Genomic DNA, 18,780 nt, shown 5'->3' with positions numbered 1-18,780 from the left:
ATATATATTTTTTTTTTTAAGTATCCGGGTGACTAGTTTCTCTGAATTGGCATTGGCTGGTATACATGTTATATCAGATATCAACATTGGCCCATAATTACCACATCAGTGCATCCATTTTTTTGTTAGACTTTTGAGATTTTGATTTATGGAATTATTCAATTGAGTGCAAATTTATTCATATAGCACTTTTTACAACAAATGTTGTCACAAAGAATCTTTACAGAGCTGCAGGTCCACGGTGATGGTGGTAACCGTGACAAGGATAAACTCCCTCACACTAAGAGGAAAACAAACAAATAATAAAAACAACTGTACAAAGAGATAATGTGGAGCTATAGCTAACGTAGAAACAGGTTATGGGCACTTTCTCAGTGTTAATGGTAAAGTTTAAGCTTCCATATATTCATCTATGGAGTGTGGCAGTAATGGATCAGTGCAGAGTTCCAGAGCAGGACTGCATCACAGTGGACAGCAGGACAGTGGAGAGCCAATGTGGGCAACATCAGAAGCAAAAGAAGAAACAGGGCATCTCAATACATATGAAAGAGAGAGAATTCAAAGGAAGGAATGCAGTAACCGAAATCACGATAAGCCTCCGCTTGCCCCACAGCATTGATAACATATCTTATTAGTCTGCCATTAAGCGAAGTTTAACGGTTAACTTTGATTGGGGAGGGAGACGGGTAGCATTCTCTGCTGCTGTGCTGTTAGCCAATCAGTGGCGATATGTATGAATATTCATGAGAAAGAGCCAAAATCCTGTCCTTCAGAGTAATTCGGTGAACTAAAGCAGGGCTAAATAGAAACACCAGAGCACATTTTTTTTTTCACAAAAAAACGGCTCACATGGCATTTCTTCATACTAGAGACCACAACTAGACATTTTAAAATGATGGAATGAGAACTTTAAACAAATGTACATTGCCAGAACAAGTGAATGGCTATGTGTCATTGCTTTAAAATCTGTTTCAGTGTGATGTTTGTGGGAATATTTTATAAAAAGGATTTGTATCTGGGTAGATTTAGTGTATGAGATGTTGCCTCATATTATTAGTGATAGTGGGTGATATGGGGACATGACGTCGTCTTGGTGAACTGCGCATGCGCGGCTCCCTCTTCCAGATCTGTGTGTGTGTGCGCGCGCCGGTTGAGCAGCAGCAGCAGCAGCAGGACGGAGGGTAGGCTGATAACACAAACAGAGCAGACACTGAGCGGGGTTTAGCTGTGTTTATAGCACGGGTACAGACAGATGGTGAACCGCGGGCTGCTGCTGGGTGTGCACAGGCTTTAAACAGCATGACTCCGCTGATTAGGAGAGTCCGCGGGCCGCGGTTACAGACGCAGGTTTAAAACAGCGGAGCGAGGGGTCCGCTCGGCGGATCTCCGCCGCCGCGGCTCGGTTAGCCTAGCCTCTCTGCTGCAGGACCTGCAGATATTAGTGCTGACTTGTCATTTTAACCGCTGGGGTTTTCTACTCGATGTAAGTAGAAGAATGCGCTGTTTTAAATGGTGATCTTTAACATCTCCACACTGATTAACTCTCATGTTTACTGGGTTTAATTGTTGTGTGTGCGGAGCAGCTGCTGCTGGTGGTGGGGGTGTTTGTTAGCCAGTGTGCGGCTTGTCAGTGTGTCTGAGCTCCCTCAGCTAAAGTTAGCCTAGCATTAGCTTAGCTCGCTTTAGGCCGGTTGTGTCCATACCTAAGGATACAGCTGGCTAAGTTAGCTAAGCTAACTAGCTAACGCTAGCTTACCTAGCTACTTAGCGAGCTAGCTGACAGTGTCGTTTTTCTCTGAAGGTAATTTAGCCAGCATTAGTCTAACTAGCCTTAGTAAATAAACGGTACGGGCGTTAGCTAACTTTATATATTTTGAAGACTCCGTTAGCCCGAGCTTTGTTATATATTTTGGTGTTTTGGTAACGTTAGTTATTTGTGTTTGTAACAGATGGGCTGTGATTAGACCAATAGTAAGGCTAGCTCGCGTTAGCCGTCTATGTTGTTTACTAGCCGGTAGGGGGTGTTCGATATGCCCATAACAATATCCCGATGTTCAGCATATTCTGGTTGATGTGTATAAATAAATTGTATAAATTAAAAAAATACAACTGCAAATAATAAATAAATATTGCTTGTAATTTATGTTAATATAATAGTCGTACATTTTTTTTTATTTAAAGGTTTGTCTATTTTGTAAACAACAGTAGCCTTAGCCAACTTACCAAGATTATGATTTTGTAATAAAATATATAATATAACATACAAATAAATGAGTTATTGTAGAGGAAAATAAATCACTAAACTAAAGCTCAGAATATTTAGGATGTGCATATAAAAGTCAAACACAAACACTAAGGCTATGTTCACATTACCAGGCTAAAGTGACTCGGATCTGATTTTTTCATGGCTGTGTAAACGTCCAAATCCGATTTTTTTTTTTTTTTCAAATTTGATCTGAGCCACTTCCATATGTGGTCCTAAATCGGATATGTATCCGATCCATGGACAAACGACATGAATGTGAACACGTATCAATAAGCACATGTGAGACATTATAGGGATAGATTCGTTCACATTACACACAGGCACAGGTCACTTACACTTTTGAATGTAAACCATCAGGATGGCCAATTTTAATTGAATTTGACCAATGTAGCTTGTAATGTGAACATAGCCTAAATCCAAGTCAGACTATACACTACCTGGTCTAAAAAAAGTCACCATCTGCATTTAACTAAGTAAATGATGTGGGGTTGCTGCAGTTGGTCAGGTCTAGGTTCAGCAACAGTATGTGCTGAAAGAATGAGGTCAGCTGACTACCTGAATAAACTGAATATAGAGCAGGTTATTCCACCAATGGGTTTTTTCTTCCCTGATGACGCGGGCATATTCCAAGAGGACAATGCCAGGATTCATGGTGCTGGAATTGTGAAAGTGTTTCAGGGAGCATGAGATCATCATTTTCACACATGGATTGTTCACCACAGAGTCCAGATCTTAACCTCATTAAGAATCTTTGGGATGTGCTGGAGAAGGCTTTGCTCAGCGGTCAGACTCTACCATCATCAGTGCAAGACCTTGGTGAAAAATGTATGCAACCCTGGATTGAAGGCTAGTAGGGATGTTCTACATTGTACTGTACACAATATGTTGCGACACAGTAGTACAGTAGTTTTTTTAAAATCCATATTGTGAAGACAGTGTGTGACTTTTTTTTTTTTTGGTAGTGACATTTTTTTGGCCAGGCAATCTTCACAATATGGATTTTTATAAATTACAGTATTACTGTGTTGATATATTGTGGACTGTATAATATGAAACAACCCTTCTACCCAGTCGTCTAGGTCGGTTACTCTGATATTCTGTATACCGTGGTTGTGGTATTTTGTTGTTTTGCGATATAGTTTTTGTTAACCAATTCAGTGAAGTCAGAAGAGCAACATGTCCCGATAAAGTGGCTAATGATGTCCGTGGTGTATTGAAGTTTGGAGTAAAATTAATGGTGTTTGGTAGATATTACCTTTCTCTTGTAGCTATATATGACATGGAGACTGGATTAAATTGTCTAGCAAGTTGTACTATAATAAGAATTAACTTAACTATTGTGCAAACATAGATTGCAATAATTATGATGAGACAATATACTGTGAAGGTTTACTCAGTACAGTTGTGGTATACATAACAGACAGAATTTGCTGTTGTGGACTGAACTAATAAGTAATAACCTTTTTAACAGGATAGTTTCTGCTGCTGGTCTACCCCAAGCCTAAGACGGACTCAATGGCCCAATTTGGGGGGCAGAAGAACCCTCCGTGGGCGGCTCAGTTTGCCGCAACAGCGGTGTCTCAACCTGGCCACTCAGGACAGTCCCTTGACCTGAACAGTTTACATTGTAAGAAATGTCAAAAATGTTTTTTTTATACATATTTGCAAAAGTAAACAGGTTTATCTGCTGCTTTTGAGACTGTAAATGGGAACTTATGTTTGCTACTTATTAATTAAGACTTTAATTTATTAATTAATTAAAGATGTATTTGAATTGGCAAATTTTGCATGTATATTCAGATATTGGCAGTTCAATATGTTTCACAATGTTTAGTCAGGCTGCACTGCTGACTACTTTGGACTAAGTCAGAATCTGTTATAAACTTTAGGACCTAAATTGTTCTTATGCAGTGTTCTTATGTTTATTGTGATATTTTATAGCTTTAGGTGTTCAGCAGCCATCTCTCCTGGGTGCTTCCCCCTCCATGTACTCTCAGCAGTCTGCTTTGGCTGCAGCGTCCCTCAACACACAGTCAGCTGCCAATTATCAGATTTCCCAGCAGACTGCAGCCCTCCAACAGCAGGCTGCTGCAGCTGCTGCAGCTGCACTGCAACAGGTGAGTTTCTGTACTGTACTGTGTATCTATTGTATTCAGGCTCCTGACTGCACTGTAAGTCTGTAGTGAAAGAGGATATCTGCTGTTTATCTACAGTATGGGCATTTTGTTCTTCTATTAATTCCTTATATCAGAGTCTAAATAAGTTTAGATGTTTGAGGCTAAAGGTTGAATTGCATTATTACTTATTTTTATTCACTTTGCACTTCTCTTATCCTGGATTTCAAATTATGTCCATGTCTTGCAACACTTCAAACAGCACATGTTTACATAGCGCCTATGTAATCAATTGTAAAGGCCCTTGGTGTGTATTTTGGAGTTTGGAGTTTGGAGTTGGAACACCAGTTTCTAACATAACTGTAATTCTACTCCCTGTCGGCTGCAGGGAATAATCCTGAGTCACTGTTGTGTGTTTAATTTTAGTCTCAGATCAATTCAGCCCTGCAGCAGTATCAGCAACAACAGCAGCAACAACAGCAGCAGCCCCCTCAAGCTCCCCCACCACAGCCGCCCCCTCAGCAGACCCTCTACAATGTTCCTCACCAGGTATACGTCCTTGCTTTCTGTGTGATTTGGATCTCATGGATTTAATGGTTGGCTTTTCTGTTTAAGTGTGCATTCTTGTTTTATATATTTGGAGGTTGGTAGAATCATAAAAGCTGGTTCCATTATAATTTAAAAAATGAAGGTTTTAATTCACCAGATTTCTCCAGATGCCATTTACCATTTACCCAACATCACAATATAAAAAAAAAAAAAACACTATAATTGTTACAGATAGAAGGAAAAGAAATTCTATTGGGCAGATTAGATTACATACTGGTAAAAATATCGTAGGAATTAGATGTGTACATTTTTCTTTTTGTACTAAGCAGGTGGTACCGTATGTATGTATGGTTTATGTGTTTGACTTGTGTGTGACATTGCACATTCAGGATGTGACTATTGCACATGCACACATTGCAATATTGATGCTGAAGTAATATGTTGTGCAGCCCTAATTGGAGACATGTGGTTTATAGTTAGGAATGTAAAATTGGACCATTTATATGCAGTTTCATATAAATATTGGTGTTTAATTAAACATAATAAAACATTTTTGGTACCAGTTAATGCAAAGTTTAGTTGGATTACTACCTATAAAAGTATTATGAGTAGTGGTAATCTATATGATTCATCTAAAGCCAACCGTATTGAACCTGTTCTTTGGAGTCAGGTACATTTGCCTTTTCAAAAATATAAACATTATGCTTATGCAAAGAAAAATGGACAGAAAATCTGAGCCTTTGTCAAATATAATACATGTTTGAGTTTCTGGTTTTAGGTGTAAGTTTAAGTGTGTTTGGTGCCTGTTGATAAAGTCATCTAACAAGTTTAGGGGTAAATGCTAATTATTTAGACTTTGATGTGGGTGCATCCCCTTGCTGTGAGACATCCACCCAGTTTATCTAGTTATGGAAGAACTGTTTTCTTATGCAATAGGCATGTTAGATGGTGCTGCCTGGAGCACCACAAGACGGGGCAAGTCTCAGCTAGTGAGCTGCTACCACTTCTGTAGAATTTGGTGTTATTGCAACCTCTAAATCTGTGAACACGCATTATGGGTTAATTTTAATACCTGTCATATCCGGAAGTAATATATACTATAAAACATGTTTTAAAATGATGATTTAGATTGAATTCCTTTTGATTAGCAGTTGAGTATCTTTCTTCTCTTTTGGGTTAACAGCTCCCTCAACCTCAGCCTGCTCTGCTTTCTCAGGTAATTTTCAAGATTGTTTTTTTGCTCAAACCTGTAAACATTTAATTTTATTTTTCTTTTTAATACGATTACAGAAATTACATTCATACACATATTTTTATACAGAACACAGGTCTGTACATAATATTAATGTAATTTAATGGTAAAGTGTATTTGTGCAGGAGATAAGGATGATGCATTCACTAGTGTAGAGTTATCGGTAACCATGTTGAAGCTAAATTTGAAACCACAGCCAATTATGAGCTGATAAACCAAAGGCACTGTCATGGCAAAATGTTGCCCCATTCTGGCGTAAAACCATGTATTCTGACACTGGTGGTCAAATAACTTTGCATTCTTAAAAAAAATATATATATATTAAAATTTACAACATAAAACATTCTATATTAAATTGGAAACATGTCCAAACTCATCAGCACTGATAATTACTTCACTTGGCAGCAAATCCTGACTAGTCGTTAAAGCTCCTTTTTTCCCTTTTTTATGACTATACAACTAAATCTTAGATTTATTTATACTTTATGTATATCTGAAAATGTTGTTGAGTGTACTGTACTGATGTTGCATAGGTATAAAAAGAGGGTGCAAGTAAGATAATGTACACTAGAGGGCAGCAGCAACCCGTATTGTTTAAATTGTGCATAATGGCCTGCACTTTCTTTAAGTCAATCAGCATTTGGCATATGTTGCCCAAGGTTTATTTTTTTATAAATAAAATTATGCAAGAAATAATATTGTCTGTAGAAAAGAAATGTATCATAATACAGGGGGTACGATACACTACATCACAGTATATTGAGACACATTAAACAAGGTAATACTTTTTGATTTTTTAAAATAAAAGAAAAACTGCCAAAGCATTAAAACACACTGCTAAAGTTATTAAATCTAAAGGAAAAGTTTGATTATCTACTCAGAACAGTGGGATCTAATACTTTTATCTAGTGGGAGGGGTTTAAACCAGCACAAAATTAACCACTGTCTACCATCAACCTTTGTATGTAAAGTATTAATTAGAAATCAATGCTGTGTTTTTGCGAATCGATACAGTATTCTAAAACACAATATCACAACCTTGAAATATCAATATTTTCTTACACCCCTATCTCCAGGTGAAATTTAAAAAATGGAGCACATTAATTTTCATTTCTTTAGAAGAAAATAAGGGAAAGGGGCATCTTGCTATACAGTGCTTTATCATCAGTAGGCTTGTCTACTTTGTAACAACAATGTTTTGTTTTCCATAGCCCCCTGTTGCTCTGCCTACAAGTCTGAGTTTGTCAAACCCACAGCAGACAGCCCAGATCACAGTCTCCTACCCCACTCCCCGCTCCAGCCACCAGCAGCAGACCCAGCCCCAGAAACAACGGGTCTTTACTGGGGTCGTCAACAAACTGCATGATACATTTGGCTTTGTGGATGAGGATGTTTTCTTCCAGCTGAGGTGAGGGCTGGCCATGCAACAATAAGTTTTCAGGTTTAATTTAAGTTCTAATGAATAACAGTTAGCTAAATGCATTTTATGTTGTCTCCCTAGTGCGGTAAAGGGCAAAACACCACAGGTTGGTGATCGTGTCCTTGTGGAGGCTGTCTATAATCCCAACATGCCATTCAAGTGGAATGCCCAGCGCATTCAGACTTTACCTCAGTTACCCAACCAAGCGGTGAGTAAACATAATTTTCCAAACTGAATGTTCAGAAAAGCCAGAATCAGTGACTGGAGAAAACATGGATGATGTGGTTTCATTCTCTTGGTAAAATTTGTAACTCTACTCTCAAAACAAGCATCTCAGACTGCCTTCATTGAGTTTACAGCAGCATATATTTACTGGATACACAGTTTGCCCAGTAAAAGTGTGGCCCATGTAAATTATTGTTTACAATTTCATCAAATCAACAGTAACAGAGCTCAGCTCAGTTTGCTCAGCATGAGAGTCCACATGATGAAAAGAACAGCTAATGTATTAAATGGTAAAAAAATAAATCAATTTGACAAGATCTCTGGCCAAGACTAAGAGTGAATAAATAACAAAAAGATCCTTCAGGCTGTCTTTTCCAGCCAACACTTCCTGTCTCTTCATTCCAAAGAGTGTCTCCAACAATTATGTGACATTGAGCTGTCCATGCTTTATACAGTCATTGGTCATCTATATATTAAAATCCTGTTGGTTTCTTTTGTTTTATTTCCAAAGCATGCCAATGCACTGCTGTTTATTGCTGTGTTCTCAATCTCTATGTAGCACCAGGCGCCCCAGCCCTTACCTCAGGTTTCCCCACAGCTGTCCAGCTTTTACTCTGATGCAGGAGTGCAGCGCTATTCTGACATACACTCTGCGGTGGACACAAGACCAAATGTAACCACTATCTCTTCATTTTCATTTTCTAATGCAGTCATTTTCTTACTGCACAAACAGGTGTTAGACAACACAGTTCCTCAATTTATGATTTATTTTTTTCACCCGAGATGAGTTGCTACTAAATTGTTATTGATTTTTCTTTCAGCTCTAAACTGGTGTTGGATGAAAGTTTTGATCATTTTCTCACAGCTCGTACTCTCTATTTATCTAATCAGTAGTGTATGTGACTTTAAAGCTTGGGAGAATGGTAGTGTTTGTTAGGCTGTTTTTTTTATTGATTGGCTTTTCAGAATTTGTTGTGTATCATGATAGCAAGCAAGTGCATGATAAAACTAAATCTAGCTGTGGTGTTTTGTTTTTCTGTGAACTAAACTGTACTCAGTGTCTTGCGTTTTAGCACCATAGTCTTTTGATCTACACAGGAAAGCTGTTTAGACATCTTTGCTAGATATAAGTACATATACAAGAGTCTTTAAAAAAACAGAATGAAAATGCTCCTTTCATTTTTTTTGCCTCATTTGCATTTTTTTTAACACAAATTAAAACTCCCCTAATTTCTTTCAACAGACGCTAAAATTTTTAACATTAGGTGCTGTAATTGAACGTCTTTCTAGCTCTTTTCCATTTAACCGTCTTCTTTTGGGGTTTATTTCACCTTAACACACTCAGCTTCTTCTCCTTCAGAGTCGGTCAGATCTTTCAAGACAGGTCACTCGTACTGGAAAAGAATGAACGTTTGTTTTCTGTAAATTACATTCACATTGGGTATACGTATAGATGGCCAGCATTGCTGTCAACATTAATTTGAATGGTCACCAGTAGAGAACTGAGTTTATTGTCACTCGTGTCTGGTTTATTTCTGCTTGTTTCAGAGTCAGCCTCCTGGCCCCAACATGATCAAACCAGGTCCCTCCATGCTCCAGTCTCTACCTCCACCTACTACCTTCAGCGTGCCGACCCAGGGTCCCCCTCCCTCTCTGCTTCAGGCCCAGCTTTCTGCAGCCTCTCTTGCACCACTCCTGCAGAATCCCCCTCAGCCTCTCTTGCCTCAACCGCCCCCAAAAGGTAGGGCTGTTTCTCCAGGATCCTGGCAGAGTCTTGCACTGCTGGTTTGTGCTACGTGATGGAGGGAATTAATGTTTTTTTAATGTTCTTTTTTCTTTTAGAGTCCGTGTTTTCAGGGGGGTTACTGCAGCCACCTGTTCGTATGATGCACCAACCACAGCCTGTGAGACGCTTGGATCCATCTCCTCGCTTTCCCAGCCGTAGTGACCGACCAGAGCTCATATTGAGAAAAGACGACCGGAGGTGAGCGCCATTGCAATATTGTTGTTCCCTTTTTTATTTACAGTGTGTTCAATAGGAATTTGTACAGTATTTAATTCTTTTTTCAGTAAAAGACTACCAGTCTGTTTTGTTATTATTATTGGTTAGTTAATATTATCTTGTTTTTAATCATAGTCACATGTCACATGTGTGAGTTGTGCTGTATAGGACATGAATAAGGTCAAAAACAAAAGGAAATGGCCATTTGAATGTGGAAAATGTCCCAGAATATATTTAAAGTGGGCAAAAGGTGTAATATATTTTATGCCAATAAGCCACTTATTCATTTGAGTTTGATGGTTTAGTTGGTCTATCATCTTGACTAAATTGACCAAGCAGGTTACGTTAGCATACATGTATAGTAATATATATATTCATATTTTGACCCTTTCACAACATTTTAATTTAGAAGAATAAATTTATAAAAATGTATAAGTAGTTTACAGAAAAATGTCCATAGAACAAAGCATGGCTTTAGAAGTTTTTTTATTTTAAATTTCAGTTATTGGGCAGCAGACCTTACTTGTGCCTTTTTCCCCCCCCATTCAGTCGGGAAAGAGAGAGAGAACGGCGAAGATCAAGGGAGCGTTCTCCTACACGCAAGCGTTCAAGAGATCGTTCCCCTCGAAGAGAAAGGTCTCCAAGGCGTCCACGCAGAGTTGTACCAAGATATACAGTTCAGTTCTCAAAATTCTCACTTGATGGGTAAGTGTGTAAAATAGGTCCATGTTTGTCATTAACTCTTTATGAATTAAATATACAAACATATATATAAAAAAATATCTGGCATACATACTAGTGCCTCTTAAAAAATTTATATATCATTTGAAAAGTTAATTACAGTAATTCAGTTTAGAATGTGAAACTCATATTATAGAGATGGATTACACACAGAGTAATCTATTTTAAATGTGTATTTCTTTTATTGTTTATTATTATGGCTTACAAAAGTGTCTCAGAAAATTTGTATATTATATAAGACCAATTAGTACTTTCAGCAGTATGCCAAGTATTGAAATCCGCATCTCCATAAAAGTTGTCAAAGTCAATTTGAGTATTTTATTTTTATTATTATTATTTATTTATTTATTTATTTATTTATTTACTTTTTTTCCTCCTAAAATTTAGTTTGTGCTTACATGTTTATTCTACAGCTACAGCTGTGACATGATGGAGCTTCGGCGGCGGTATCAGAGCCTGTACATCCCAAGTGACTTCTTTGATGCTGTGTTCACCTGGGTGGACGCTTTTCCGTTATCTCGACCTTTTACTTTTGGAAACTACTGTAACTTCCACATCATGCATAAAGAGGTGGACTCCTTGGTGAAGAACACAGCTGTGCTGGATCCTCCTGATGCCAACCACACCTATAGTGCTAAGGTGAGGACACGCATTCATCAGAAAACTTTATTTGTGACGATGCTTGAAAGTGTTTGCACATGTTCATTGTGTTTGGAAAACTGATTTTGTATTTAGCTCTAAATAGCATTTCATTTTGAATTTTTTTGAATATTAGTCAAATCGAATATGTTTTTTTTTTTTTTTAGGTTATGTTGCTTGCCACCCCCAGTCTGGAAGAACTGTATCATAAGTCTTGTGCCCTGGCTGAAGACCCCCAGGAGCTGCGGGACACTTTCCAGCATCCTGCCCGCCTCATTAAGGTACAGCCTGACTAGACTCCTTACAGTCATACATGGAACTCACTACTCATTCCTCACCAAGCCTGCAGTAAGATACAGGACTTCACAAACTGTTAAAGTTGTTAAAGCTAGTTAACGATTTCTAAAATCATGTTTTAATAAACAGAATGATCTCTTTCTGCTGCCCCATGCAGCTAAATGACATTTGTCCTCCCTGTTTCTTACACTCCATGTAATTCATTGGTTTCACACTTTTGGTGGGAGTTGACTGTGATGTTTTCTGTGATATCCTATTCCAATGCTGAAAGCTTATGTGTGGATTAAGCTCCTCTATGTTGACTCTCCTTATGCCAACCATTCATATCTTGTGCAATTATTGCTTTATTAACAACACACTCTATCATTTGGTGCATTTATCTGATATCTTTGTTTAGTGCGTAACCAGTCGTGTTTTTTGTGAACTCCTCTGTCCTCAGTTCCTGGTCGGAATGAGAGGCAAAGATGAGGCCATGGCCATCGGTGGCCACTGGTCTCCCTCCCTGGATGGAGCTGACCCAGAGAACGATGCCTCAGTCCTTATAAAGACAGCAATACGTTGTTGTAAGGCTCTGACAGGCATTGATCTGAGTTTATGTACCCAGTGGTAAGTACAGCTCTCCATTCTAACACACTTCTGATGCATCTTTGTCAATGTTTGCTTTTGTCAGTACTAGACCTAAGCATTACTAAAAAGTCTAAGCCGAAAGCATCCAACAGTCTGTGACCCACTGCATGGTTTTGACAAAAGCTCAGTATCCTGACATGTCGGAGGCTTTTTTATGTTTGTTTAATTTAACTGTAATTCTTGTAATTTTATGTATTTCTTTGCTCTGTTGTCTTTATTTTGCAATGTCCTTTTTGCTAATGTGTGTAGTCCTGCCTCTTTATCTATGTGGTGAATGCATTTATTCTGTCGCTCGAAAAGCAGAGCCGGAGGAGGAGTCACCACCATTACTTTCTGTTTTATATGACCTTTGACCTGTGTTAAATATCTTACATATTTAACTTGCTTTCACCATGTCTTTTGAATCTGTCTTTCTCACACCACGGGGGTACATAAGCTATCCTACACAAGCATCCAGTTCAGAATCACAGATGCTAGAGGGGAGGGCCCTGACAGGAGGGAAGGGCAGGGAATTGTCCCAGTTGTCGTTGTATGTTTTCTGTCTGTCGATTTCCCTGATACATGGCTGCCGTTCATCGTGAGAACCTACTTTGGAGATCTGCAGACTGTATTTTCATTATGTCTTATTCTGGGGTCATCTTACCACAAGGGGGAGGCAGGGGGTTGGAGCTGTGTGTATCAGTGTGTATTGGGGTTTAGGCCTTGTGTGATGTCTGACAGAATGTTTCTTTCCAATGCACTTCTTCCTTTGCAACAGGTATCGTTTTGCAGAGATTCGCTATCATCGCCCTGAGGAGACTCACAAAGGGCGCACAGTTCCCGCACATGTGGAGACAGTGGTTTTATTTCTCCCGGATGTTTGGCATTGTCTTCCTACCCGCTCAGAGTGGGAAGGGCTGTCCCGCGGACTCAAGGAGCAGCTGGCAGAAAAACTCTTGGCTGAACGGAAGGAGGCTGATGGAGAACAGGCACTGAACGCTAATCCTTCTCTTCTCATTTCCGCTTCTCACAGGCACAGGAATAGACAGACAAAACACTCAAAAACACACAAATACAAACAAGTATCACAGGCATCATACAAGACCCCCCTTTTATTGTCCCCTGTGTCTCATCCCTTTTCCTCCTCCCTGTCCCCTCCTGCTTTCCTCTCCTGCTCTCCCAGCACCGCCCTCGCACCACCACCCCACCCAGACCGCAGTCACACACAACGGAACAGATTAGCTTGAATTTCAGTGACACTGCTTCAACTGGTAAAACAGATTCCAGCTCCATTTAATGAAACCTAATCGCCAATCTGGTGGGGAATTAATCCATTTAATTTGTGTCACACTACAATTTCAAGAATTTGCTTGTGGAATTTGTGTTATTAAAAAATGTGGTAATTTAAAGAGATGCTGGAATCTGTATAGCCAGTTGTGTAAAATGTGTGTTTTTAGAATGTTTTCTTTTATGATTCATTTTACTTTTTAATTCAATAACTGCTGAACTCCAAAAAACTCCTAAAGTTCTGTCTCTTGTCTGTCCCTTTTTATTGATTTTACACTATTCTCGGATTGGGCTGTACGTAGACTTGTGAACTTGGTTTTTCCAGGGTGGTTGGTTGATCCAAGGACAGTCTGCTATGACTAGATGTTAAAAAGGCGAGAAAAGGAGTAAAATCAAATTGCAAATGTAGATAAAGGGAGGCCCGTACACACATTGAGTTTGGAGACCATCTGAGTGCATCTCTCACATTTTACATTTCTTGGACCCACTGTCATTGATTACCTTTTTGTATTCCACAGAACTGGCATTGATTGGCTGATGGGTGGGGTTTGGATCGTTTATAAAAAGCTAGAGAGCTTCTATGTATCCTAGAAATGGATTTTTATTTTGTTTTTTTTTTTGTTTTTATTTATTTTTTAACCAATTGAGACATCAGTTGGAGGAGACAATGAGACAGTTGTGACCTTGCTTCTTGCACGGATCAACTTTTTGTTTCAGAAGCTTGGACAATGTCAAGAGTTACTGATTGACATTTTGTTGTTCTTCTCTCTTCCCCCCCTATTTCCCTGACCTGACATAGGAAGAAGAGGAGAAAGATGATGATGATTCAAAAGAGGTTACCACACCCACACACTGGTCTAAACTTGATCCGAAGTCCATGAAGGTAGGTCACGTCAAGGCAACCAGCTGTGTGTCCTGTTTTTCGTGTGTGTTTTGCTGCGGAATCTTTCCCGTTTCAACTGCGTTTTTGCTATGTGTGTGTGTGTAGGTAAATGACCTGCGTAAAGAGCTGGAGAGCCGAACTCTGAGCTCAAAAGGGCTGAAGTCCCAGCTGATTGCTCGGCTCACTAAGCAGCTGAAAGTGGAGGAGCAGGTGGAGGAATCCAAAGAGCCAGAGAAGACTGAGTCTGCTGGTGTAGAGGAGGAGGAGCCACCCAGAGCAGAGGAAGACCGGGAGGTGAGAGAAGAGACAACCTATGAGAATAACTACGCCAACAGAAAGGTGCCCACTTGCACTTCAGAACTGATGTTCTACACATGAATCTTTAAAAGAATGCAAATTGTGGGCATTGTTTGAAAAGACACAGAAAAAACAGACAAGAAACACAAAGTACTCTGGTTAATTTATTTGTAATATCCGTCTGATATGTGTCCACTGCAGGAGGAGGAACGTAAACGGCAAGAAGAACAGGAGCGACAGCGCAGGGAGAGGCGTTATGTCCTCCCAGATGAGCCCACCATTATTGTCCACCCGAACTGGGCAGCCAAAAATGGCAAGTTTGACTGTAGCATCATGTCTTTGAGTGTGCTGTTGGACTACAGGCTGGAAGACAATAAGGAACATTCTTTTGAGGTTTGTAAAAGTTAATTCACTTTTAAATGATTGTCAACATTTATATTTGCTCCACTTTTCTAAGAAATTTAATATATGTATCCTACATAAATGTATTGTCTCATTAAGGAAAATACAAAAAATGCTACTTCATTTTACCTAACGTCACTAAACCAACCTGGTTTAGAGTGTTGTCTCTGTTATCAGAACGAAGGCCAGGAACTTAGTGTTCTCATCTGTCTTCTTGTTTAGGTCTCACTCTTTGCTGAACTGTTCAATGAGATGCTTCAGCGTGACTTTGGCTACAGGATATACAAAGCTCTTGCTTCTCTTCCGAGCAAGGATGAGAGAAAAGAAAAGAAAGAGAAGGCAAAAAAAGAGGCAGAGAGGAAAGAAGTAGAACGCAGAGATGCTAAGAAGGACAGAGAAGAGGACAATGGTGAGCCTTCCACAAAGAAACAGAGGGAGGATGAGGATAAGAGGAGGGTAAGTGTATTATTCATTCATATGAGCATTTGTCTTTTCCTCTGTCCTTTATGTTGTATTCCATATGTGGTCGTATGTCTTCCTCATTGCCAGGCTATTGTGGTTTTACACTGGTAGAGAATTGCCCTTCTACACAGTTGAATTCCTTTTCTAATCAATACTAATAAAAAAAAAATAATCAAAATCCTTACCTGCATCTGAATATTAGAATATGGGGTTTCTTGTTTAACCAGTTCACACAACATGAAGCATGAGGCATGTGTGGTGCAACCTGCTTTGTAATCTCTGTAACAGGATGTTGAGAAGGAGAGGGTTCTGAAGAAAGAGGAATCAAAAGATGAAGATGATAATGAGGATGAAAGCAGCAACAACAATGCTGATGAGTATGATCCGATGGAGGTGGAAGATGCAGATGACTATGATGATGATGATGGTACAGTTTTCAGTCTGTTTTAAGGGGGAGAAAGTCATACAGGAAAGGTTTAAACTCAACTGTTTTATTGTAAATTGTATTTTTTTATCTCTCAGATAAAGATGATGAAGACTCCAACGGACGGGATAGGAGGGATGACCGCCGGGATGACAGAAAATCTAAAGACAGGGCCTCTAAAGATAAAGTGAGTTGTGTATAATTCGATTAGTCCTTACTAGAATCACAGTGTGATTTTAAAAGGTGGTTTTGTTCACACTCTCTCTCTCTCTTTGTAGGATGAAAAAAAGAAACAGATGGTGACATTTGATAAAGATCTGTTGATGGCATTTGTGTACTTCGATCAAAGTCACTGTGGCTATTTACTGGAGAAAGATCTGGAGGAAATTATGTACACACTAGGCCTGCATCTTTCTAGAGCCCAGGTACTGATCCTTTATATACTGTATAAAAAAATATTTGGTAACAAGTGTGTGCGGTAAATTGCATTTTAAAGATGTATAGGTTCTTTATCTAATGTTTTTTAAAGATAAAGAACATTTGTCAGTGCAGCCCATTTATGATATATCAGAGCTACTACTGAAATACTAACGACAAATTGTTTTGCAGGTGAAAAAACTGTTGAATAGGCCAGTAGTGAGAGAATCGTGCTACTATCGTAAACTAACTGACAGAGCTAAAGATGAGCCCAACCCAGCAGCGACTCTTGATTCTCAAATTGAAAACCTCCTAGGTAAGTTTCAGTCTTGTAAAGTCTCCAACATTACAAATCAAAAATAGATCTGACCATATCAAATTATGTTATTTACTTGTGTGGTTCACAGGCAATCGACCTTTGCTGCCCAATCAGAAGACAAAGCGCGAGACGGAGGATGGCGCAGAGTCAGGAAGTCTCATTGTTTATAACGGCGCTATGGTGGACGTGGGCAGCATGTTACAGAAACTGGAGAAGAGTGAGAAATCCAGAGAGGAGATTGAGCAGAAACTCATGCAGCAGGACACTAAAATGGGTAAATGATGTTAATATATTATATAATTAATTATTGCTTGTTTGTGTGAGACACGGTGCTGTTACTGCATACAATGTTTATAACCACTGAAGGGAAGTCTCTAAAGCAGTGTTTTGGTTTCCAGATGAAGATGCTAAGCATATGTCTGAAGTGGAATCAACTAACCGCAGTCTGATGAGAGAGCTGGATCAGGTTAAAAACAATCTGAAGGAGACGGAGAAAAGCCTCAGAGCCTCGGAACAGCAGAAGAGTGTCTATCTGCAGCAGCTGAATAGCTCACTCTCTAGCCTCAGCACAGTCATGAAGGACCTGCAGAGTGTCTTACCTAATGTATGCACACCACACCACACCCCCCTCTCTCTCGCTCTCTCTCTCGCTCTGTCTTTGAATTTGCATTAGATTTACATTAAAAGAAAGTGCTTTACTTCTTTAACAGTTAAGAATATATATTTTTCATAACTGCACGTTTTATCTGTTCGGCTTTAGGGCGATCATCCTGAAGATGGTGAGCAGAAAACTCAAGCTAACGGCTCAGATGACTGAACTGCCTTTTGCACCTGTCTGTCTCGTGTTGTTCCCTCAGATGTGTAAATAAGCACTAAATTCATTTAATTTGAAGCTAGTTTTTGATAAATGTTTTTCATTTTGTTGTTGCCATGTACAGAATTTTAAAGACAAGAGGAGAACACTGTAACGTTATATTCCTCCTCGGAATCCTTTGTCAAGCAAAAATAATTTGACAGCTATTTTTTTTTCCCGAAAACCTACGTAAATTATCTTCATTACAATAATAAAAAACTCCTGAAGTGTATGTGATATTTAAGTCTTGTTTTAAGATGTCATTGATCTTGGAATACTACTCTAGAAAAACTTTCTTACCAGTTGCCAGTAATTTTGTTGTGCCCATCTTTTCCTTGTACACAAACTGTGCTGCGTGTGTCTGAGAGAGTGAGAGTGATTTCTCCGTTTAATTAGCAATAATGACATTGTGTGTAAAGAGTAAAGAGAATTGAATTATTTTTTTCCTGTAAGAACCTGGCAACAACTGCATAATGACTGCAGAGCCAGGCTCAGGGTGATTTCTCTTTGTCATACTGACACAGCTGATGAGTAGTTGTATTCTTTAATGTTTAATATCTGTTAACACTTTGCTAACTTGCTGCTAACGTTTTTCTTGATATGCATCTGAACTAATGCATGAGTATTTGCTTAATCCCGACTCTCTTTTTTTTTTTCTCTCTCTTTGTTGTTCTTTGTGGAACCCACTTTGTGGCATTGAATGAATGGGGCCCCAATTTTGGTTATTTCAAAGGGAGATTGCTCCCAGGCTATCATTGATGGAGCTGTTGTCATAGTTGATTTTTGCAGAAGCACCTAGGAAAGTTAACTGCTTTGGAGAATATTCCAAAGTAGAATTTCATAAGAATGTGTTGAAGCTGATTTTTTTTTTCTTGTTTGTTTGTTTGATCCAGTCATCGGAGATTGATGCTGGCTATGATGAGTGGTGTATGCTGAGTGGAAAAAGAGCCAAACTTAGTAACAATGAGCCCAAAGCAACCAAGTGCATATTATTTTTCTATTTCAGATGTACTACTATGGTTGTCTAGTGTGAAAATAAAAGTGGTTCATTTTAAGATTTTGTGCTGCATTTTGTTTTTGTTTGTGGCACCTTGGTGAGTCACAAAAGCAAATCGTGCCTCACCTCTAGATGGCAGTGTTGGCTTGATTAACAAAAAAACAAAAGCTATAGTTTCGTTGTGTTCACTTTAAATTATTTTTGTATTTTTTCTAGAATTGTGTTGTAAAATTCATTGACATTTCGAATGGAATTCAAATCTAGTCCTTTCTGAATACGTCTGATTTTCTTTAAACAGGCTGAGATTTTTTTTTTATATACACACAGG

General features: G+C 38.9%; 1 protein-coding gene across 4 annotated transcripts; it reads left to right on the top strand.

Moving 5' to 3' along the window:
* The first annotated feature begins 1,116 nt into the window (after positions 1–1,116).
* Positions 1,117–18,510, top strand: ccar1 (cell division cycle and apoptosis regulator 1). 4 transcript variants are annotated; one of them, XM_007240265.4, is made up of 26 exons: positions 1,117–1,181; positions 3,738–3,893; positions 4,208–4,383; positions 4,807–4,929; positions 6,113–6,145; positions 7,393–7,589; positions 7,683–7,809; positions 8,386–8,499; positions 9,375–9,567; positions 9,669–9,810; positions 10,378–10,533; positions 10,983–11,208; positions 11,376–11,489; positions 11,945–12,111; positions 12,890–13,100; positions 14,198–14,281; positions 14,387–14,620; positions 14,780–14,971; positions 15,203–15,436; positions 15,731–15,869; positions 15,965–16,053; positions 16,145–16,291; positions 16,476–16,599; positions 16,691–16,876; positions 17,001–17,206; positions 17,363–18,510. In XM_007240265.4, the coding sequence occupies exons 2-26, from the start codon at positions 3,782–3,784 to the stop codon at positions 17,417–17,419; spliced, it is 3,783 nt and encodes a 1,260-aa protein (XP_007240327.3). In that variant the 5' UTR covers positions 1,117–1,181; positions 3,738–3,781; the 3' UTR covers positions 17,420–18,510. The 4 variants fall into 4 exon arrangements, with proteins under 4 accessions (XP_007240327.3, XP_007240329.3, XP_007240326.3 ...); XM_007240267.4 differs by having other exon boundaries at positions 1,154–1,483; positions 14,387–14,575; XM_007240264.4 differs by having other exon boundaries at positions 1,155–1,483.
* The last annotated feature ends 270 nt before the right edge of the window (positions 18,511–18,780 follow it).

This window comes from Astyanax mexicanus, chromosome 7, assembly GCF_023375975.1.
Source record: "Astyanax mexicanus isolate ESR-SI-001 chromosome 7, AstMex3_surface, whole genome shotgun sequence".
NCBI lineage: Eukaryota > Metazoa > Chordata > Actinopteri > Characiformes > Acestrorhamphidae > Astyanax > Astyanax mexicanus.
The sequence above is the reverse complement of the archived record's forward strand: the minus strand, read 5'-3'. Positions and strand labels throughout refer to the sequence as shown.